The following is a 24,863-nucleotide window of genomic DNA, read 5'->3' on the forward strand; positions in this document are numbered from 1 at the left end:
ATCTTTAAGAGGTTGAGATAGAAAATATAAACCAAACAAATAAATGGAGTGTTATATTAACTCAACCTTCTTGTTCTCCTCCAGCTCTGGCTTAGTTTTTGGCTATACTTGCACAAATCCATTTTGGTAATGTCTCACCTTTATGAGCCGGTCCCCAGGTCTTAGCCTTCCATCACTTTTGGCTGGATCCTGAATGACATCATGAACATAACAACCAATACTCTGACTGCCTTTGGTTACTGTAAAACCCAGGCTTCCTTTTTCTGATTTAATTAGGGTAATGAGGAGTTCTACTTCCTAAGGGAAGAAAACAGTGACTCTTTAGGTTGTCTATTTTTGCCCATCAATGAACAGAGAGGACTATTATTTCTACTGAATAAAAGAGGAGGGAATCAAACCTTAAAAGGTTAACTGATCTTAACCAAGTGAAGAAGCTAGGTCTATCCAATTCTAGATAGAATATACCCCCATGAAAAGTTGGGTTTAGATACAACACTATGTGTTTGTCTAGACAGCTGAGACAAAATTTACTCATGCTTCAGTTTTTGTATTTTCAGGATAAACAAGGACACATTAGTGGTTATACTTTGATGATTAAAGAATAGATTTTCAGCGGAAGGTTCAGAAAAATTCTTCATATATTTCTAAACAGTCAAGATAAATGCCAAGAGCCATAAAAGAAAAGGTTTTCTTGTAAAAACACGAAGCCTTTGGTGACTAAATATTACAACATCATTTAATTATATAAAAAAAATTTTTTTAAAAAGATTTTGAATGAGATATGAAGGTTGCTTATAGCTTATAGGGTGATGACACACTTCTAAAGGAAATCATTCAAAGAATTTCTTCTTTCTGAGAAAAGATTATTTTCTCTGCTGAGAATGAAACTGAAGACGTAGATGTTACACACACACACACACACACACACACACACACACACACACACACACACACACACTTCTAGGCAAACCAGGTATCTGGAGAGATTAACTCCAAGATGATCTTTATGATTTTTACATGGTGAGATTATCAATGGCTTTAATCTTTTTTTGCTTTTTAATTTTCCTACAATAAATATTTATTACTTGGATAATAAAAACAATATTGAAAAGGCTGATTCAATCAAGTTTACGTAAAGGATATTATTCTTGGACATTTGGCTTCCATACTGAATGTAAAGGTTTAGAAGTCCTAGGGCTATTAGTACAATGTAAAGGATTCCATTTGGGCATACACAAAAAAGTGTGGAGGAGAAAAAAATTACACGCAAACTTGATTAAAAATTAAATAGGTAACTCATCAGAATTTGGGAAATAGTAGGTACTGTCTTAGGTGCTCTATGTATATTTCATTTAATCCTTACCACAATCCTATGAGGTTACTAGCCCCATTTTATACCCAGACCTACTAAGGCTCAGAAGAATTAAGTAATTCTACAGGCATCTGCCCAATTACCGCAAGTCAGTGGTAGGGTCAGGATTTATACCCGGGTCTTTTTGCCTTTCCCTCAGATTCACAGAACAGTAACACACCAGACATGTTATCTACTTACTGGACATGAATATGAAGCTACTTTAAAAGACTGTCTTTTCCCTAAAGGGAAATTGTGTGTGACTACATCTTACTTCAGAAAATACGGAATTTTCTTAATACAGAGGAAACAACTCACCAGTTCAAAGTCTTCAAGGTGGTTTTCCAAGTCATTTTTCAAAGATGTCAAGCTTTCTTGTCTAGTTGGTTCAGAAATGTGATATATATATTTATCCATTGAATTAGTGGAAGCAGATTCTGCTTGGGGTTGATAGCTCTGCCCAAGAGTCACGTCCGGTGGTAGAGGGGAAGGAGGACTGCTACACAGACAAAGAAGCAAAACTATTTTCAAATACCTTTCAATCCAGTATAGTAAGTTTGTGCCACAAACAGAAAATGCTTAACAAATATTCATGTCTGCTTTTGATTGCAATCCTAGCTATTTTTTCCCTGACTCTGGACTATGAATTCATTTCATATCTGTTATATGCTAACATTACCAATTTTTATTCTCTGTTCAGGTTTTATTTTGAAGCTCTTTAAGCTGCATAAATTAGTAAGACAGGTTAAAAAATATACTTTTGATTCCTAGTTATTAATTCAAGGCTGAAGCTAAAGTTGTCAGAAGCCCAATGTGTGTTTCAACAGAATAAGAAAAAAAAATAAGAAAAGAATACAAGTCTGTTGGCATTTTGTTCTCTCATCTGTTCTCTGGGCAAAATGACAAGACAGAAAAACTCACCTCAAAAAAAAAAAAAAGAACAAGAGACAGTATTGACTGCCAGAGGGACCTAATCAATACGGACATTCATAAGATGTCAGGACTAGAGTTCAGAATGACAATTATAAAGATACTAGATGGGCTTGAAAAAAGCATGGAAGATACTAGAGAAACCCTTTCTGGAGAAATAAAAGAACTAAAATCTAACCAAGTCAAAATCAAAAAGGCTATTAATGAGGTGCAATAAAAAATGGAGGCCCTAACCACTAGGATAAATGAGGCAGAAGAGAGAATTAGTGATATAGAAGACCAAATGATGGAGATAAAGAAGCTGAGAAAAAGATAACTACTGGATCATGAGGGCAGAATTCAAGAGATAAGTGATACCATAAGATGAAACAATATTAGAATAATTGGAATCCCAGAAGAAGAAGAAAGAGAGAGAGGGGCAGAAGGTATATCAGAGCAAATTATAGCAGAGAACTTCCCTAATTTGGGGAAGGAAACGGGTATCAAAATCCAGAAGGCACAAAGAATGACCCTCAAAATCAATAAAAATAGGTCAACACCCCAACATCTAATAGTAAAACTTATGAGTCTCAGAAACAAAGAGAAAATCCCATAAGCAGCTCGGGACAAAAGGTCTATAACCTGCAATGGTAGAAACATTAGTTTGGCAGCAGACCTGGCAGGCCAGAAAGGATTGGCATGATATATTCAGAGCACTAAACAAGAAAAATATGCAGCCAAGAATACTATATCCAGGTAGGCTGTCACTGGAAATAGAAGAGATAAAAACCTTCCAGGACAAATGAAAACTAAAAGAATTTGCAAACACAAAGCCAACCCTACAAGAAATGTTGAAAGGGGTCCTCTAAGCAAGGAGAGAGCCTAAAAATAACAAAGACCGGAAAGAAACAGAGACAATATACAATAACAGTCACTTTACAGCCAATACAATGGCACTAAATTCATATCACTCAATAGTTACCCTGAATGTAAATGGGCTAAATGCCCCAATCAAAAGACACAGGGTATCAGATTGGATAAAAAAACAAGACCCATCGATATGCTGTCTGAAAGAGACTCATTTTAGACACAAAGACACCTCCAGATTGAAAGTGAGGGGGTGGAAAACCATTTACCATGCCAATGGACATCAAAAGAAAGCTGGGGTGGCAATCCTTATATCAGACAAATTAGATTTTAAACCAAAGACTATAATAAGAGATGAGGAAGGGTACTATATCCTACTTAAAGGGTCTATCCAACAAGAGATCTAACAATTGTAAATATCTATGCCCCTAACATGGGAGCAGCCAATTATATAAGCCAATTAATAACAAAAGCAAAGAAACACATTGACAACAGTACAGTAATAGTAGGGGACTTTAACACCCAACTCACTGAAATGGACAGATCATCTAAGCAAAAGATCAACAAGGAAATAAAGACTTTAAATGACACACTGGACCAAATGGACTTCACCAATATATTCAGAACATTCCATCCCAAAGCAACAGAATACACATTCTTCTCTAGTGCCCATGAAACATTCTCTAGAATAGATCACATCCTAGGTCACAAATCAGGTCTCAACTGGTACCAAAAGATTGGGATCATTCCCTGCATATTTTCAGACCACAATGCTTTGAAACAAGAACTCAATCACAGGAGGGAAGTCGGGAAGAACTCAAATACATGGCAGCTAAAGAGCATCCTACTAAAAAATGAATGGGTCAACCAGGAAATTAAAGAATTACAAAAATTCATGGAAAAAAATGAAAATGAAAACACAACTGTTCAAAATCTTTGGGATGCAGCAAAGGCGGTCCTAAGTGGAAAGTATATAGCAATAAAAGTCTTTCTACACATCCTAACACTACACCTAAAGGAGCTGTAGAAAGAATAGCAAATAAAGCCTAAACCCAGCAGAAGAAAAATAATAAAGATTAGAGCAGAAATCAATGAAATAGAAACCAAAAGAACAGGAGAACAGATTAATGAAACTAGGAGCTGGTTCTGTGAAAGAATTAGTAAGATTGATAAACCCCTGGCCAGACTTATCAAAAAGAAAAGAGAAATGACCCAAATAAATAAAATCATGAATGAAAGAGGAGAGATCATAACCAACACCAAGGAAATACAAACAATTATAAGAACATATTATGACCAACTAAATGCCAGCAAATTAGATAATCTGGAAGAAATGGATACATTCCTAGAGATGTATAAACTACCAAAACTGAACCAGGAAGAAAGAGAAAACCTGAACAGACCCATAAGCACTAAGGAAATTGAAGCAGTCATCAAAAATCTCCCAACAAAGAGCCCAGGGCCAGATGGCTTCCCAGGGGAATTCTACCAAACATTTAAAGAAGAATTAATGCCTATTCTTCTGAAACTGTTCCAAAAAATAGAAATGTTAGGAAAACTTCCAAGCTTATTTTATGAGGCCAGCATTACCTTGATCCCAAAATCAGACAAGGACCCCATCAAAAAGGAGAATTACAGACCAATATCCCTGATGAACATGGATGCAAAAATTCTCACCAAAATACTAGCCAATAGGATCCAACAGTACATTAAAATGATTATTCACCATGACCAAGTGGGATTTACTCCTGGGCTGCAAGGTTGGTTCAACATCCGCAAATCAATCAATGTGATACAATACATTAATAAAAGAAAGAACAAGAACCATAGGATCCTCTCAATAGATGCAGAAAAAGCATTTGACAAAGTACAGCGTCCTTTCTTGATTAAAACTCTTCACAGTGTAGGGATAGAGGGTACATACCTCAATATCATAAAAGCCATCTATGAAAAACCCACAGCAAATATCATTCTCAAGGGGGAAAAACTGAGAGCTTTCCCCGTAAGGTCAGGAACATGGCAGGGATGTCCACTAACACCACTGTTATTCAACATAGTACTAGAACTCCTAGCCACAGCAATCAGACAACAAAAAGAAACAAAAGGCATCCAAATCGGCAAAGAAGTCAAACTCTCACTCTTTGCAGATGATATATTTTATGTGGAAAACCCAAAAGACTCCACCCCAAAACTGCTAGAACTCATACAGGGATTCAGTAAAGTGGCAGGATATAAAAATCAATGCACAGAAATCAGTGGCATTTCTATACACCAACAACAAGACAGAAGAAAGAGAAATTAAGGAGTCGATCCCATTTACAATTGCACCCAAAACCATAAGATACCTAGGAATAAATCTAACCAAAGAGGCGAAGTATCTGTATTCAGAAAACTACAAAATACTCATGAAAGAAATTGAGGAAGACACAAAGAAATGGAAAAACGTTCCATGCTCATGGACTGGAAGAACAAATATTGTGAAGATGTCAATGCTACCTAGAGTAATCTACACATTTAATGCAATCCCTATCAAAATACCATCCACTTTTTTCAAAGAAATGGAACAAATAATCCTAAAATTTGTATGGAACCAGAAAAGACCCCTAATAGCCAGAGGAACATTGAAAAAGAAAAGCAAAGCTGGTGGCATCACAATTCCAGACTTCAAGCTCAATCAAGATTCCAGACAAAGCTGTAATCATCAAGACAGTACGGTTCTGGCACAAAAACGGACACAGAGATCAATGGAACAGAATAGAGAGCCCAGAAATGGACCCTCAACTCTATGGTCAACTAATCTTTGACAAACCAGGAAAGAATGTCCGATGGAAAAAAGACAGTCTCTTCAACAAATGGTGTTGGGAAAATTGGACAGCCACATGCAGAAGAATGAAACTGGACCATTTCCTTATACCATACACAAAAATAGACTCAAAATGGATGAAAGACCTAAATGTGACACAGGAGTCCATCAAAATCCTAGGGGAGAACACAGGCAGCAAGCTCTTTGACCTCAGCCGCAGCAACTTCTTCCTAGACACATTGCCAAAGGGCAAAAATGAACTACTGGGACTTCATCAAGATAAAAAGCTTTTGCACAACAAAGTTAACAGTCAACAAAACCAAAAGACAACCAACAGAAAGGGAGAAGATATTTGCAAATGACATATCAGATAAAGGGCTAGTATCCAAAATCTATACATAATTTATCAAACTCAACACCCAAAGAACAAATAATCCAATCATGAAGTGGGCAGAAGACATGAACAGACATTTTTCCAAAGAAGACATCCAAATGGCCAACAGACACATGAAAATATGCTCAACGTCGCTCGGCATCAGGGAAATCCAAATCAAAACCTCAGTGAGATACCACCTTACACCAGTCAGAATGGCTAAAATTAACAAGTTGGGAAACGACAGATGTTGGTGAGGATGCGGAGAAATGGGAACCCTCCTACACTGTTGGTGAGAATGCAAGCTGGTGCAGCCACTCTGGAAAACAGTATGGAGGTTCCTCAAAAAGTTGAAAATACTGCTACCGTACGACCTAGCAATTGTACTACTGGGTATTTACCCCAAAGATACAAATGTAGGGATCCAAAGGGGTACGTGCACCCCCAATGTTTATAGCAGCAAGGTCCACAATAGCTAAACTATGGAAAGAGCCAAGATATCCATCAACAGATGAATGGATAAAAGAAGATGTGGTATATATATACAATGGAATATTATGCAGCCATCAACAACCCCCCCCCCCGAAATCTTGCCATTTGCAACGACATGGATGGAACTAGAGGGTATTATGCTAAGCAAAATAAGTCAATCTGAGAAAGACATGTATCATATGATCTCACTGATATGAGGAATTCTTAATCTCAGGACACAAACTGAGGGTTGCTGGAGTGGTAGGGGGTGGGAGGGATGGGGTGGCTGGGGGTGATAGACATTGGGGAGGGTATGTGCTACGGTGAACGCTGTGAATTGTGCAAGACTGTTGAATCACAGACCTGTATCTCTGAAACAAATAATACATTATATGTTAAAAAAAAAAAAAAGAAGATAGTAGGAAGGGAAAAATGAAGGGGGGGAAATTGGAGGGGGAGATGAACCATGAGAGACTATGGACTCTGAGAAAGAAACTGAGGGTTCTAGAGGGGAGGGGGTGGGGGGATGGGTTATCCTGGTGATGGGTATTAAAGAGGGCAAGTATTCAATGGAGCACTGGGTGTTATATGCAAACAATGAATCATGGAACAATACATCAAAACCTAATGATGTAATGTATGGTGATTAACATAACATAAGAAAATAAAATTTAAAAAAAATTGTAAAAAAAAAAATAGAAGTCTTATTTCTGTGGTTATTTGGGATGATACAATAGGGAAGAAACCCCAAACACCCAAGACATTGAACAAATATGGTTGCACCTGGATATACACAAAGATGTAACCAAATAATAAAATGTATGAATAACTGTTAGAGGTATAAATGTAGTCTTTTTTTTTTTTTTTGCCTTTATGCTTTTAATCATCTTTCCCCATCTTCTGCAGTTTTATATCTTATCTTTTTAAACTCTGTCTCCTCCTTCCCAACAACTTCCCTTTATATTTGTACTCTCTACTCTCCTGCCCATCACTATCTAAACAGGTCTCTTCTCTTTCTTTTATGTAATATGAATGATGATGAATTGCAAACAACTTTCCCAATTTCAACTAAATATGCTCAAGAGATCAGCAAATCTCAGGTCAAAAGGCTAGAGAGCTTACTGGTTTGCTAACTAACAGTCACAATAACTAGATATCTAATACAGTCATCTGTCTGATCACTGTGAAGTTCATTCACACATAGACATATTTCATCCTTACAGAAATATAGGTTGCTGCTCCCATTACTCACAATAACCAATTGCTTTGAGTGCTACACATAATATTGACAATACCTGTCCTCAAGTTCTGCTTTACTGGGTATTTTCTGAGGATAGTAAAACATGGTACAAATGGCATCTTCTTTACTCTTAGATGTTTCATGTTGACTTAGTGCCTGTGATCCCATGTTGTTTAGAGTCTGATGCAAAGATGAACTCCAGCTCCTATTTGGTATCTTTCCTGGAGCTTTCACCAAGTCTTCTCCACTCCCACTACTATCACTGTAACTGTCTCTCCTGGATGGGGATGTGCATTGTTTCTTGCTTTTGTCATACATTTCATTTTCATCTGAGCTTGTGCCTTGCTCCATAAATGCTGGTTGAGAGGAGTCTTTGGTGTTGTTTGGAAGTACTTGTGCTGGAGAGTGCAGTGGGGTCTGTAATGCATACATTGAAAGAGATCAGAGTGTGACAACTTATATTAACTTTAGAACACTTAATTGAGTGGTGCCTGGGTGGCTTAGTTGGTTAAGTGTCTGAAGTCAGCTCAGGTTGTGATCCAGGTTTCCTGGGATCAAGCTCTGAGTTGGGATCCCAGCTCAGCGGGGAGTCTGCTTCTGCCCCTCCCTCTGCTCGTGCGCTCTCTCTCTCTCACCCAAATAAACAAAATCTTTAAAAAAAAAACCCACTTAATTGAAAAGGAACATGTTGAACAGCACTTTCTATTAAAATATGCAATTATATTTTGATAATAAGGTAATTTATGCTCATTAGAGAGAAAAACCATATATAAATATCATATATAAAAATAACTGTTAATATTACATGACTTATACTATATATTGTACTTTATATCCTACTTTTTTTTTGAAGATTTTATTTGTAAGTACTCTCTACACCCAACGTGGGGCTCAAACTCCTGACCCTGAGATCAAGAGTTGCATGCTTCACCGATTGAGCCAGCCAGGCACCCCTGTAACTTACTTCCAAATTTAGGTTTCTATCATCAATATTTTCTGAAGTCCTTAAATATGCTTTGAAAAAAAACTGCATAAAACTGTGTAATGATCCCACAGATGGCTATACCTTTCATTTATTTCAGAATTCTTTTATTTTACAGAAAATTGTATCTAACTTTTACTATTAATAGAAATCCAGAGATTCTTTTTTTTTTTAAGATTTTATTTATCTATTTGACAGAGAGAGACACAGCGAGAGAGGGAACACAAGCAGAGGGAGTGTGAGAGGGAGAAGCAGGCTTCCCGCTGAGCAGGGAGCCCGATGCGGGGCTCGATCCCAAGACCCTGGGATCATGACCCAAGCCGAAGGCAGATGCTTAACTACTGAGCCACCCAGGCACCCCAGGTGAAAATGGACATTTTCACCTCAGTTTCTCATTATTTCCTTGTAATTTTCTATTTTTTTTTTAAAGATTTTATTTATTTGAGAGAGAGAGAGAGAGAGTGACAGAGAGCACAAATGGGAAGAAGAGGGAAAATTAGGCTTCCCGCCAAGCACGGAGTCTGATGCGGGGCTCGATCCCAGGACGCTGGAATCATGACCTGAGCTGAAGGTAGCCAACTGATCAACTGACTGAGCCACCCAGGTGCCCCTCCTTGTAATTTTCTATTTAATAATCAGTACATAGGATGTTCTTAAAGGCCTTGTTAAATATTTCCAGATTGCTTTCCAGAAAGATTGTATCAATTTACATACTCATTAAGAGAGTTCCATTCAGTTCTTCCTACCTGGTGCCCAAAATCAATGTATTCTCATAAAATGCTGTTTATAATACACTTTCAGAAATTATGCTTTTCTATTAATGTCCTAACACTACCCCCCCTCCCTCATATAAAAGCCAAAGTTTCTGGGGCTAGACACTCCTGCCTTTCATACCCAGGGGTCATGTTTATTTTTAATGGAATACCCTTTTAAGCAGACAGGACAAAAGTTATCTTTCTTCAATTATATTATTATTCATCTATGTATGGATGTAATTTATAAATTACCATCAGAATAGATTTTGGATCCTTTAGTTGTTTCCTTGACATAAGAAAGGGAGATGGACAAGCATATTGCTTACTCTGTAATTTCCAGTATTAAAAATAAGGGCAAAAATTCTTAAATAATTTTCATTTTTATCTAAACTAGCTCAGAATGAGAATTATGCTTCCCAGTTTGGCTCAATGAAGAAATGGACAAAAGGCGTTTTGTAACCATTATTTTATATCTTTCCCTTTCTAATTCTGCTTAGAAAACAAACTCCTAAAATTCTAGAATTCTAGAAGTGGAAAGGAGAGATAAAGTGAATTGAATTACTTTATATTACCAATGTAGAATATACTCAGAGGCTACATGACCCACACAAGATTCCTAGCTAAAGAATAAAGTAGGATGAAACCCAGGAGATCAATCAATGATGAAACCACTACAGCTGAACTAATCACTCAATTGCTATTCTATAAAAATAATAGACTTTTCACAGGTCTCACCAAAAGAGCAGGGTCAATTTCCGGTAGCATACCAGGTGAAGGTCTACAGAGCAGCAAGGATACTTCTGGAGATGTTCCCCTGAGAGCAGATATGACTTCCTAGGGGTACCATGAATGATAAATGAAGATACAGTTAAGTCAGTATTATGAAATTATTATGAAAGTCCAATCCATCTTGTTATTAAAAGTGCCACATTTAACACCTGGGGACTCACCTGCTGAGATAGTCCTTTCAAAGAGGCTCCATTCACTTTCAAGATAACATCTCCCACATCAATTTTTCCACTTTCTGCTGCTGGCTGTCCAGGAAAGAGCTTTTTAACCCTTACGATGCTGGCATTCATTTGTTCAGGAATCAGACTGTCTTCTCGAGAAAAACTGAATCCTAGACCTGAGCTATTTTTAAACAATTTTACCTCAAACGTATTCTCTGGAGAGAAAAAAAAAAGATATAAAAAATTTAAATATTCTTAACATGCTATGTTAAGATGAACACATGAACTTACAAACATATATACTTTTAGACACATCTTCAAAAGCCCATTTTCTCAGAAAATGTACAGCTTTATAGGCTCTTACTGTACTTTTATTCTGTGTTCAAATCCAACCTCATACTCTCTGTCATTACAAAACTTAATAAACTAAGCTGCATGAACTAAGCCACTTGAACAGGAGAGGGTTTTGATATCAAAGTTCTGAAAATAAAATTATGTTTTAATCCCATGTATTTTAAAAGCCTGCAGAATAACATAAAAAAAGAGAGAAAAATCTGGGAAAGGAGATTGAAGGAAATTTGGGTATACAATGGGAGAGAGATGGTAAGAAGAGCAGAACAAATGTTAGAGAAGGGTAAAGGAAAGTAAGTTGACATTCTAATGTTTTAGTGAGGCACACTTTACTCCAGTAAACTTCAATGGCATTATAAAGAAATTCTCATCAATGAAAGAAACTGAAAGAATAATAACCAGAAAAGAATGAAAAAACACATTTAAAGGAGTGATAGAAAAAATAAAGAATACCAGGCAGTGAGATAAAGTGAGTATGCTAATTTTATTTTCATAATCAGATAAAATAATACAGGCCTGGCTATTTTTTCTCCTTATTTTTGTGACTAATTCAGAGGTACTAACATTTGGCAATCAAATAAGGATTTAAAATAAAAGACAAAACAATGACTATATACCACCACCATCATTTATAAAGTAAAGGACATTTATGCCCCTAAAAATGAGGTAAGTGGAATCTCAGAATAAAGGGTACTTTTGTATTAGGAACACTTTAGCCTTTTGAAAAACTCAGTACTACATCATTCTTAATTTTCTTATTTTACAACCAAGTAGTGGTATGTCCAAGGGCTTGCAAAATTTTTAAGAAAGACCACTATTTGGGAACTATGAGGTGTATTTCTGCCTAAGGTTAGCCTGACAAATCCATAAAATTAAACCAAAATAAGGAAAATGTAAAGAGTCAAGGTTTCATGTGGATTTAAAGTCATTCTCAAGCAATTATTTATATTTATTTTTTCCCTTGGAAATTTCATTTGAATTTTGCACTATTAAGTGACCATAATTTGTTTTATGCATGACTTCATTATCCAAGGTCTTTCAAACTCTAAGAGGTGCAAATATGTGTCTTAAAAAAAATTGGTATAGCGCTCCATTCAGATTATTTACAGTCGACAAGAGTAATGAGAGAGACTCAGGTGTGAAATATGATCCAATATATAAAAATTAAATTTTGAGTAAGTCAGTAAGAAGTTAAAGGTGAGATGACAGTCTCTCAAGGTCTGACCTTCAGTGACAAAGCTGTAGTCTTTGACATGAGTCATTTTCTTCATTTTTTCTTGACCTTGGGCATCTGGATCTGGAAGGGTGCACTGTGGGGTCATGGGGACATGTTCTTTGGACGCTGGAGACTGCCCCTTTTCTAGTAACAGATGAACGACCTGGACAAATGGAATAGCACTTCATTAACTAAGAAGAATTATAAGAAAGTAGATAAATTTTTAGGACTTTAGGACTATATAGAGGAAGAAAAAAAAACAAAGGGATTGAAAATTTCAAAATGATGGGTTTTTTTCCTCTCTCTCCCTCTGCCCCTTCCTTACTTTCTCTCAAAAAAAAATTTCTCTTCTAGAATTAATATAAACATGTTATAGGAAATTTGGGCACTAGAATAAAATCACTACTATAATATACAGACCATTATAAATAAATTGGTAAACTTCAGAAAATAATTTAGCCTTGGTCCGAAAAATGACTAGAAGTGAAAATCACTAGATATTTGTAGATATTTACAAAAAATTTAAAAACTGCAATCTCCATCCTTTCTCCTGTCAGATCTGGTAATATTAGGGCTAAATGTGATATAGAAAGCCAAGTTTCCTCAGTGAAAAACCTCTGTCATAATCCTTGCTTGCCAACTTGAAGGAAAAGAAAATACCAGAACATTTACGTCAATCAGGCTTGGTTTCTTGACTAACAAATTTGGAGACTTCAGTGAGACAGATATTATACACACATTATTATGTTCTTCTATCTTAAAAGGTTGGTATGATGAGCTGTTATTACCTGTCCTGTATTTCTCAGTGTTTCCACAGCTTGCTTATGGGTAGCTCCTTCCAGACTAACTCCATTGACAGCAAGGACACGATCACCTATAAAATTAAGCAGTAATTTTGGAAAAAAGCAAATGATAAGATAAAGATACTATATGCTTTTTAATATCTTGTGGTATTATTTTATATTAATTTATTTGAGGAGAGACTCAGACAAATTCTGGACAAAGTCATGTATCTACTTTCTTTTCAAATTCTATGATCAATCTTAAATACAATTTTGAACAAGATATTGTATGTATTATAGAATCTATGTAAATCATGGAAAAAGATAAACTGACTACAAATGTAGAGAGATAGGAAGGAATTAACCTAGTTAGTTTTTATTAAAAATGTAGATGTCAGTGTTTTTACAAGGGTGCTATTCCTTTCCCATTTCCTGGCAATTTGCTTCTCAGAAAGTACAAATCATTGTCAAGATATTTTCTGATACTAGAGAATAGGCTGGAAAGAAGAGTTTCTGGAATGACATCAGGGAGTTTTTTAATGCTTTAGTCTTAAAATAATGCTTTAGTCTTTAAAAAAATATGTTCTTATTTTATATTATGAACATTTGAAGGTCTCTATCAACTTTCTAATTTCTTATTTATTTGTTGAAGTGATAATCCTATGTATAATTCCTGTACACACACAAACACTCTACCTTTGTGAATTCTACCATCGGACTCAGCTGCTCCCTTGGGAATAACAGCTTTCACATAAATGCCACCATGTCTGACACTGGTATTCACACCTCCCTAAGTGGAAAAAGGCAAATAAAATAACATTTTGTCATATGGAAAATTTCACACTCCATCTTTCAAATCTGAGACCTAGAAAGCAGGAAGTTCATCAGCCAAAGCAGCAACACATCAGCACATGCAATTAATTCAAAATCCAAGAATATTTCTAGCCAAGTTTTCCAAATGTAAAACAGTTACTCTAGAAAAACTCTTTACTCAGAAAACAACATGCCAGGCCTTTACTATATGAATCACTCTCCCTTTCTAAGTCTACACCATGCATTATGAGCAAGCAGAAAACAAAATCCATCTATGCGAAATTAGTATGAGAACATGACTGTCAGGAAGAAACAGCATATAGAATAATTTAGTTCAGATCATATTTGCTAAACTGCAACTTGCAAATCTATGAGTCAAGGAACTTTTTTTTTTTCATTTTAAAAGGCTTTGGTAGGTTAGTTTTGTTATACTGTAAATGAGATCTAATTGAGTAGATTCTCTATCTCTTGTGGATGCACAGCTTTTATTTCCCTTCACAAAATGAAGACAATAAAATTCTAAAGAAGTCAAGGGCAAGAGGTAAAGAGTTACAATATTTTTAAAAGTGCTTGGAAATTAGGTTTTCTTTTTGACCTCTATGTTAATAGTGCTATTTCTACCATGTTTTAAAATGACTTTTCCTAACTAACAATATCCTTCAAATGTCATAAATGATAATGTTACAATTTAGAATTAACAGAATTCTAAAGTATTTTCATCTAGTAGCCTATGCTCGTAATTTTAAGACTGTAAATGTATGTATGTTCCTTGGGAACCTCTAAGTTAATATACTAGTCATGTTTACAACTAAGATATATTATGGAGAGAAAGGGCATGTAAATATACATTAGAATTTATTTATGATGTAGGTTAAAATATATTATTCGATGCTCACGCAGAAGTGTCAAATGTATGCAAAACATACTTATTAATTTTGTTATTTTTTTAGTCTTATATTCAGATTAAGCACTATGAAATCTATGGGGTTTAAATGAGTAGCATTTGTCTAATTTCTTTTAAACCACAGGAAAAATCATTAGCACACGTTTTTAAAAAAAGTTTTAAGATATAATTTAATTTTTAATTTGGGAAATATTTGACAGGTTTCCCTTTTGAAGCAAAATAATTAAATAATAAATTGGCATACAATAGGCTGCTGGAAATGGAGAAGAGAAAACATGTGAAAACCTTGTCAAACAGTACCGTGACACTTATCCCCAAGCTGTTATCATTTTTAGCCAGTTCAACCTCAAAGATATCTCCAGGTTTAGGAGGTGATGAAGGAAAAGTTTTAAAATTCATTTTGTTGGATGTATTCATTGAGGAGGAAGATTCCTTAACAAAGAAAAACAAACAAAAGGATTTCTTGTTAGAGTCAAAATGAATTACTACTGGAAGATCAATATGTGTTTTTTGGAAAAATTAAGGAAAAGCAAGATATTAAGGGATAGAGTAAATTCAAAGATCATAAGGGCTGGAAGCCATCTCAGAGATCACCTAATCCAATGCCTTTATAGTTGATGGTTGAGGAAATTGAGGTCTAGAGATTAAAGGGCTTGCTTCAGGTCAAACAGCTAGATAAGGCAGAGGGAAGCCCAGAGCCCAGTTCAAATCTGGCTTTTATATAATCCTTGTCCAATGTTTTTATGCTCCCACATTTAGAAAGTATTTCTATTTCCTTTAAAAATCAATATATATCAAGCAGCAGCTTTCACCTGGGACCTCTAAGATGATTAGGCTTCATGTTTACTTTGCTTATATTTACAAATCCAATATAAACACAGGCACAACAGCTAAGCCCCATTTGTAAGGGCATAACCCTCTTATGAGGAATGTTGGTTCCTCGGTGAATAAATAGCTTAAGGTTCTTTGCTGAATCCATTTTGAGTATGAGTTTACATTTATATCATTTCTAGGAAATGAGCAATTTTGTATGTTGTTCTTATTATTTTCATATGTTCAGAACTTCACAAGAATTTAGGCTATCAACAGTAAAGTCAACTGCCCATTATACCAACTATTTAGGAACAACTTTTTCAGATATTAAATTCTCTTATTAATATAAACATTAAGTATGCAAGAGACAACTTGTAGAAAATAACCATAACCTGATTTTTCATTCCTTTCTGTAACCAGGTTGCAAGTTTCCAGAATAATAGCCATTTTAGAGTTAGTATTCAAAGCTGCTAATTTGTCCGACAGTTAGCATCAAATGCAGTAGCAGTTAGTAACACAGTACATAAAGTATTCCTCCTTTCCAGAATAACATAAGCAGTTTATAGATTATTCTGCTCTGTAATATATTTGCTGTTGTTTGCTTTATTAAATGAAAAGAAAAAAAAACCCCAGAGATTCAAATTAAACTATGCCTTTTTTGGTGTTTGATGATCCTGACTGCTGGAGTAAGTAGCTTCATCCATGTCTGAATCTCCACGGTCAGAGTAATCTGTTGCATCAGAACTGCCTGTTTTTTTAGTTTTGCTTCGATTACTGTCAGTAGAAGTCCTCTTCTTCCCAGTGGTCTTGGATATCACAGAAGGGGAAGGGCTGCCGTGCTGTGATTCCTGCCAGGTTCGGTCACTTAGAGGGCTGGCAAAGAAACCATTGACCTGACTCTGGGACAAGCTGGCGCTTTCAGTCCTGGAATCCTGAGAACTCAGGCTTCCTTCCCGCAGGCCCCCAGACAGCCCAAAGGAGCTCTCTGAGATGAGCCTTGGGGTACCATGTGGCCAGCAGTGATCCTCAGAAGAATCTATAGCACTGTCTTGCATGGAGGAAGGTTTCTTCATGTAGTTTTTCATGCCACTGGCAATGTGCACAGGACTAGAAGGCCCTAGAAGTCAAAATCCATCAAGGAGAATAACAGGTTAGTGACACACATGCCTGTGCTTACACACTTGCGGAGTCTTTTGTAATGACTGTGGGGAGATTTTACACAGGGTAACATATTCATAACACCTGATTCAGGGCCTGGAGCCAAAATGAGGACCTGACAAATGTGGCAGGTGCTTTCTGTTTCATTTGCCCCCTCTTTTGGTCATTCCTATTGCATCTTCTAAAAAAATGCATATATCCCCCTGCCTTAACTCCCCATTTCCATTCTCCAATACCTATTTCAAATGAGTCTCCTCTGTGAAGACTTTGATTCCCTCACTAGAAATAATTTGAGTCACCAAAACTCCTTGATCCTTATTTAATGGTTATTTATTTACTTATTTTATATTGTCCTTCCAGACTGCATTTTTTGGACTCCAAATAATTACCAAGGCAACTCCAATTTCCTTATAAATATAGTTCTTATTAAGAGCCATTTAAAGCTTTCCTAAGAAAGACACAAATCATAAATTTCAGTAAAAAAATTACAGATGCAAATTTATAAGAAATTAAGAGTTTTATGTTAGCAAGTGAAACCAAGGAAAACTTAAAAGAGGAATGAGCAACTGGAGAGAAAATATTTGCAAAAATAACAAAAAATAATCAAAAAGTTAACATCCCTAATAAAGAGTTTCTAAAAGCTAGTAAGAAAGAGATTTAAAACTCCTGTGCAACAACTTTCAGTAGACTGGAAATTCAGAGTGAAATACAGTTAATAAATATATGAAAAGACATTCTCATGTTGCTCAGGGATGTGCAGTTTAATGCAGTTTTCTACCTCTGTGGCTGACAAAAATGAGAACAACTGATAATTTTTCACACCACTGGTGGTGTGAGGAGAACACTGTCACATCTACATGGCTGACTAAACTTTTGGGCAAATAGATAGCACTTGCCGAAAATTTAAATGTGCATATGCTATCTACTTCTAGGTATTGAACCTCTAGGAATATGTACATTTTCCAATGGTATACATATAAGTATATTTGTTGGAGCCACATTTGTAAAAGAAGTATAGCTAAACTGGATATACAATAAAAGAAAAACATTAAATTTTGATACACCCATGACATGAAATATAATGCCACATGTGTATATTCATGGATGTTCAGAATATAGAGTATGCAACTTGCAAATTGGTATTTAGATTTTAAAAAAACCTGCATTTTTAGTTTAAAAAAAGTGTTTATGTGTCTATGTGTGTGTGTGTGTATACACACATACATACACACACATACAGGCAGTATTTTTTTTTCAAAAACTTATCTCTAATATACATAAAGTGACATAGACACCAAAGTTTCCCTAGAAAATGGGGTAAGAGACCTTTTACTTTTTACCTCATTGATTTCTGTATAAATTAGATTTATTTTAACAAACTAGCATGTATTCTATAACTTTAAAAACATTAGTAAACATAAAGAAAAATAAAAACCTTCCTCTTTAGTGGCTGATACTTGAGAGGGATAGCCTAACGTACATGCTGGTAATGTTCTAGGTTCTTTGAGTTTTATTTCAAGTTACATTACAGTATAGCTACACATATGGTAAGATTAATCTAGCTTTCTGAAGAAAAAGTGTCAGAGAACTATAACATTATGCTTTTAACTTTTATTGAGAATGAATAGTAAAAAAATAAAATAACCACATGAAATTCTGCTGAAAAAAAAAGCTTTATTGCTCCCTACACTAGGTAAAGTTTCTCTGCTAAATGCTCTTGGTACCTTGGACTTCTTGACATTTATCATAATTACAATGAAACATTTGTTTAGTAGTTGTTCTAACTAATATTTGTCTCCCCTGACAACGTGTAAGTCCCATGAGGGTAGAGTTTCTGTGTCCTGCACATCAAAGGCATTCAGTAAATATTTGTTGAACAAATGAATGCATTTTCTATAAAATATCTATTGAAAAGAAAATCAAGATGGGAGTCCCTTAGAGCTTTATTTAGAGGGAAAATGAGTTTCTTCTGAATTCATATGCTTCTTTTGCTAAAAAAGGGTGAATAAAATAACCCTTTGGTTTTGTTTTGTTCTTGGCTGCTTAAATAGTTCTGAGTATGCTACATTTTCAAAGGTAATCACCTTCCTTTGCCTAAGATGACTGGACTACAATTAGGTTATAAGGCTCTTTTGGGCAGTGATGGTGTTTTCTATTTGTCCTGTTTGTTCAAGTAACAAGTACTGATAATATTATTTATATATGTACATATTTTATATATACACACACACATACATATTTAGTGAATAAAAGAAACCACAGTCAAAATAACTCAACTGTATACAATGTAAGAAAGTCTTCTGTCACAACATACTATATGAAATGTTTGTTTTTTGTTTCTACTGTATCATAATTGTTTGAAATTATGCCAAAAATTCACTATCTAAACTTGTTTTTCAGGTAATATCGAACTATTCTTTTACATACTTCTCTGTATCTTTGGGATGAAGGTAACTTGGACATAATTAGCACTAGAACATTTTTGAAAAATGCTGTTAATAATGACAGCTAAAACTCACATTTAAGTACTTAATAGGTACCAGGCAATGTGCTAATTCTTTACATGTATTATCTCATTTAATTTTCAAGATAAGCACTTCTGTATTCACCATTTGATATATGAGCATATTGAGGCTTAGCAAGTTCAAATGATTTCCTCAGGGTATACAGTGTTAAGCAGTGGAGACAGAATCTGACCTTAGACTTTGGAGCCCTTCCCACTGCATGTGCTGTGTGTGCTTCTCTCACAAACACTGCCTCGCCACCTGAGCCCCTCAACAACTCTGTGCAAGGTAGACAAGCAGAGCCAAGATCACTGTCTCCTCCTTAACGAAAACCAACCATGGCTCAAACTCAAGTCATCTCATCTTGGTCAAGTGCCTTTTCTTCCACAACATGCTAACGGCAGGAATTATGAGACAAAATGATATGGTCTTGTTTTAAAATTTCTGATGTTTTTATCCTTTCATTTTTTACAATCTTGTTCAGGATAGGACTTCATAGATAACTATTACATAATTATATTAATTAGACAAGGGTAAAGAATTTTATTTCTGATTTGGCCTATGAAGTGATGGAATGCACCAAGTACTCAAAATTTACTTAAGTGACATCAATTTGGCACAATAAATCCACTTTTATGCATATAGTACTAAAGATGAATGAGACAGAAAATCTTGGAAGTGATGAATGAAAAGTTACACTAATGTATATTAAACAGAGCTACATATATTACATTTTCAGAAAGGAAATAAGGAGCTTAAATCCAATTGGAGCTTTAATCCAATCCATGATATTGAAGTTCTTGTGAGAAGTGAAACAATACACAGCTAAGAAACATCCACAACATTACCTTTGGGTATCTTCTCTTTTGGCTGAGAGATAACAAGTGTCACGTCTTCAGGTGCATTTTGCAAAATTTCAATTGCAGCATGGTGGCTGACCCCCTCAAGACTCACACTATTCACAGATATCAAACGGTCTCCTGTAAAAATAGACAATCCAGTATTTTCAAAAACAAAGAGAAATTCATGCTAAGTCTTAGATATGTCACTGCCCGACATTATTTTTGTTTTGCCCGAGTTCTACTTTTGCCATCTATGCAAATTCATGCCTGTCAGTTAAGTACTTAGGAAATTACCTAGATGTAAAGTACCTGGCTTTAAACATCCATCCAAGTCAGCTGGTCCTCCAGGGGTGATTGAACTAATAAATACACCTAGATCCAGTCTTCCCATCTTCTCCCCACCAATAATTTGAAATCCTATGAAACAACACATTTAAGAAAGATCTTCATGACACTGGTGCTTTCAATGACTAATGAGCAGTCTGTCCAATGCACAGAGTGTAGAGATTCTTCTATCAGATATGATAAATAGGTAACACATGTGAAATGGGACTGTTAAATTCAGTGGAAGTTTTGCTTGTAAGCATTTCATCTTTCACATTTCCTGACTGGATGGGTGAGGTGAAGGGGCTGTGGGTGGGCAACCAGTATCTTGATCCGAAGTGGGCTAGTGCCTCAATGCCAGTATTATACTATACACTTTTTCTCTTTGAATTCTTACATCCCTTTAAGAATCTCAGTGACTAGGGCACCTGGGTGGCTCAGTCGTTAAGTGTCTGCCTTCGGCTCAGGTCATGGTCCTGGGGTCTTGGGATCGAGTCCCGCATCAGCTCCCTGCTCGGCCGGAAGCCTGCTTCTCCCTCTCCCACCCCCCCGCTTGTGTTCTCTCTCTCGCTCTGTCTCTGTCAAATAAATAAAAAGAATCTCAGTGACTTACCTAAGCCATACTTTGCATCTTTTTTCAGGTTCACCAAGGTGATCTCCCTTTCTGGTGAAGAGACTATGCTCCATCTTTTGTGTAGCACATCTATTGGAAAAGTATAATGTTAAAATAAACATTACATGCTCAGGGATTAAGACTGCTTGTCCCAATTTAAATGTTAACAAAATTCATTAATAGATTACTTGGTCACTTTCAAATTCTATTTCAAGTAATATTATGTCATCATCTTATATGTTGATGGTGATTTATAGTTCACAAAAGGATTGATTATCATCACATGGTTCAATATGTGATTATCATGCCACTGATATTATCATGTTAATTCCTCATAAATGATTCCCTGTGAAATAAGTATATTTCAGTTACAAATGAGTAAATAACTCTCAAGAGTTTAAATGATTTGAGCAGGTTTACTCAGTTCGTACAGGCAAGACCCAAACCTTAAACTTAAGTTTTCTGACAGTTTTTCTGTTACATCATGGCTGACTTCCTGAACTTGACAATGCTCACTATGTTAAGAATTTTCCACTAATTAAGTGGTTCACATTTTTATTAGTAATGAGTAAAATATTCATGGTAAGTTGTATGGTAAAGCAGCAACAAGAGGAAAATGGATTTACTTTTTAAAATCATGTTAATAATGACTTGGCTAGCACATTTATGTTCTCAAAGCACTTTCATCTACTTATTTGTGGAGCAATCTTATGAGTCAGGTAAAGAGATTTTAAATCATAGCTTTGCAGATGAGGAACAATAGTTCATGACTTGTTCAACATTACAGCTAGTATCACTCCCAGCAAAATGCCTTTAGTCAGTACTTGATAAAGGCTAGTTAAATAGAGGGAATGTTAGCATCAGAACTAGAATTTACTGTTTCTTATTTCCACTGAGGGCTTTTATTTTAGTAGATCGATGATTTACAAATATCTCCTAAAATAAACCAATAAATATGCTAAAGTGTCATGTTAATAAAATTACTTCATGTACTTAGCAATCTGAGCATGTGTACATGCATGAGCACACACACTTTCATCTCTTCCTGTTATGGGATGAACTGTGTCCCTTTACCCCCACCCTCAAATTTATATATTGAACCCCTAACTCCCAGTACCTCAGAACTTAACTGTATTTGGAGACAGATTAAGAAATAATTAACATGAGTTCTTTAAGGCAAATCCTAATCCAGTAGGACTGGTGTCCTTATAAGGGGGAATTTGAATACGGACATGTGCATGCATGTGTGCACACGGAGGGAAGACTATGTGAAGACAGAGGGAGAAGACTGCCATCTACAAGCAAAGGAGACAGGTGGCAGAAGAAATCAATGCTGCCAACATCTTGATCTCAGACTTCTAGCCTCCAGAACTGTGAGAAAATAAATTTCTGCTGTTTAAGTCACCCAGGACTGTGGGACCTTGTATCAGCAGCTCTAGCAAATTAACATACTAATATCAATTATAATTTGATAGTTCAAACTGGTTTGTGTGTGACGTGGTAGTAGTGATGGTAGATGAATGCAACACACTTGGAAAGATAAAAAACTTTGAAATTAATCTCCACATAATTCTTAAGCATACTGAAGCTTTTTGAAAATTACAGATTATTTGCCAACATATGACTACCCGTGGATTTAAAACTGTATGAATATGTTATAAAGAAAAAGTAGTAATTTTGTTACATAATATGTATTAATGCTTAAATGATGCAAATGTGATACTTCATATTCTAGAAATAAATCACTTTAATATCAGAAAAAATAACAGCAATCATTTGTTCTCTGGAGTAAATTAACTTTATCCCTTAAACACTAAGCATTAATGCAAGTTGGCTAGCTCTCTGTAGCATACATGTTTCTTTGTTGACCAAAACTTAGTTATAGTTAGTTATAATCAATGAGTAGTAGTAATTCAGTATTTCTAATTAATTTATAAGATTCCAAAAAGAAAAAAATCACTGGACAATGGTGTGAAGAACCTTATATACTGGGTATGTATATGTATGTATACACGTACATACACATACATATAAGCATAAAGTCCATGAATTAGTTAAGGCCTAGCTTAATATTATCATCTAAGCATCCAAAATACTTTTATCCTAAAATAGACAAGTATCTCTAATTTTCAGCTGGAACCAACAAAATACAACAGGACAAACCCATAAAATAATGTGAAACAAATAAGAGGATAAGGTTAGGTTAAGTATTAAAAGTATACTTTTACCACCATTGGGAAGACAAAGTCCATTTGCTTTATGCAAAGTGTTTTTGCCCTCAATTATAAAACTGATCAATATTCTTAATGTGCCTAAGGAGTATCTGTTAGAAGTCAAAGGTATTGATTCAAAGAATAAAAATGCCATTTTTTTCCCCAATGTATGTACTAACAAGATTGGTTATTTATATTACTTATTTGGCTAATAAGTGTGTGTGTGGGTATAAAAAGAAATTTCCTAGGAAAATATTATAGAATACGTATATAAAACACACACACACATAATAAATGTGCAATATTTTAATGTACTTATGTCTAGAAGCAACAGATTCAGCTCTCTATATTCAAGGATTCATCAGTAGGATTTGAGTAATCATTCGATTCCTCTTTCATCCTTCAAATGTTGACTAACAACTTTCTTGTCAAAGTCTCTCACTAAGCAATTTGGGAGAATAAAATAATATATATGAAAGCTGGTGCATAGTAAATGTGAGCTGAATCAGTCAGGCTACAAGAGCAAAGACCTAGCCTGACTAATAGAAATGTTAACACAGTCAATGAAATAGCTGCATTATGAAGGCATGAGGTAGGCCTATAAAAGAGGAGAGGCTTCTTCCTGCCAGAAATAAAGACTTCAAGGAAATGGGGTAAGATTTTAATAAGTGGATTATGGAGATGGTTATACAGCAATAGATACATAATAATGTAATAATAATAATACAGCAGTATTAGCAAAAGATGAGATGGAAAGAAGGCAGAAAGGGTCCTGAAGAAATGCTACATTTCAGCTTGGTGATACTACAAGACTTGAGCAGGGAAAGGGAAGTTTTGAACCCACTCTTTTTAACAGGGATGTCCTCCACCGCACCCCCAGTGAAGTTACTAATGTGAGCACAGAAAGAAGTCAGGATGGCGTGCGGCTGTATGTCACTGTGCACATGCCCAGTTTTTTTTTTTTTTAAAGATTTTATTTATTTGAGAGAGAGAGAGAATGAGAGAGAGAGAGAGAGAGAGAGAGAGCGCACACGGGATGGGGGGAGGGTCAGAGGGAGAAGCAGACTCCCCGCCGAGCAGGGAGCCTTGATCCCGGGACTCCAGGATCATGACCTGAGCTGAAGGCAGTTGCTTAACCAACTGAGCCACCCAGGTGCCCCCCAGTTTCTATTTGTATTCTATATGTATTCTATTCATGCAGATGTTCACAATACTTTTTCTTTAAAAAAAAAAATGACAAGAGAAGTAAGTATCTGAGGTAAATAGTACAGGACAACTCAAGTAAACTGAAAGATATGAATAGAATTTATGAATCTCAAAGGAAGGCAGCCAGATATTTCAAAGAATCAAGAGATTTCTGAGGTATTTGTATGATTATATAAAAACAAGTTTTAATATTGAAGGAGTACATATTTTTAAATCCTAAAAGGATTTTCTTTTCCCATCAGTATACTCCAGGAACACAGCAAATTCTATGAATATTTTAAAGTGAAAAAGAGCTTCAACTTGAAATGTCCACTTCTTTAAGTAACACATGCTGGTGTCATTCCCAATAATGTTAACCTGGGAAATATCTTTAGAATAATCATTAAATATAAAATTTAGAAAATAAAATTGTATACCCTTCTC

At 35.5% G+C, this 24,863-nt stretch overlaps 1 protein-coding gene across 9 annotated transcripts in view; it reads right to left on the bottom strand.

Annotated features, from left to right (window-relative positions):
• The window catches only part of PTPN13 (protein tyrosine phosphatase non-receptor type 13), a 204,168-nt gene that overhangs the window by 31,362 nt on the left and 147,943 nt on the right, over positions 1 to 24,863 (bottom strand). For 4 of the 9 annotated variants that reach the window (XM_028124191.2, XM_028124189.2, XM_028124190.2 and 1 more), the window contains 13 exons: positions 21,022 to 21,111; positions 20,394 to 20,501; positions 20,091 to 20,222; positions 16,234 to 16,697; positions 15,068 to 15,199; positions 13,747 to 13,840; positions 13,057 to 13,142; positions 12,278 to 12,431; positions 10,702 to 10,916; positions 10,487 to 10,585; positions 8,070 to 8,431; positions 1,670 to 1,850; positions 139 to 297 (listed from right to left, as the gene is read on the bottom strand). In XM_028124191.2, the coding sequence (XP_027979992.1) occupies positions 139 to 297; positions 1,670 to 1,850; positions 8,070 to 8,431; positions 10,487 to 10,585; positions 10,702 to 10,916; positions 12,278 to 12,431; positions 13,057 to 13,142; positions 13,747 to 13,840; positions 15,068 to 15,199; positions 16,234 to 16,697; positions 20,091 to 20,222; positions 20,394 to 20,501; positions 21,022 to 21,111 (2,276 nt within the window). Of the gene's footprint in view, positions 1 to 138; positions 298 to 1,669; positions 1,851 to 8,069; positions 8,432 to 10,486; positions 10,586 to 10,701; positions 10,917 to 12,277; positions 12,432 to 13,056; positions 13,143 to 13,746; positions 13,841 to 15,052; positions 15,200 to 16,233; positions 16,698 to 20,090; positions 20,223 to 20,378; positions 20,502 to 21,021; positions 21,112 to 24,863 lie in introns of all 9 variants that reach the window. The other 5 variants (XM_088021119.1, XM_088021118.1, XM_028124185.2 and 2 more) reach the window with 4 other exon arrangements.

This window comes from Eumetopias jubatus, unplaced genomic scaffold, assembly GCF_037043125.1.
Source record: "Eumetopias jubatus isolate StellerSeaLion01/CBP00866 unplaced genomic scaffold, mEumJub1_p1.0 scaffold_2, whole genome shotgun sequence".
In the NCBI taxonomy this organism is placed as follows: domain Eukaryota; kingdom Metazoa; phylum Chordata; class Mammalia; order Carnivora; family Otariidae; genus Eumetopias; species Eumetopias jubatus.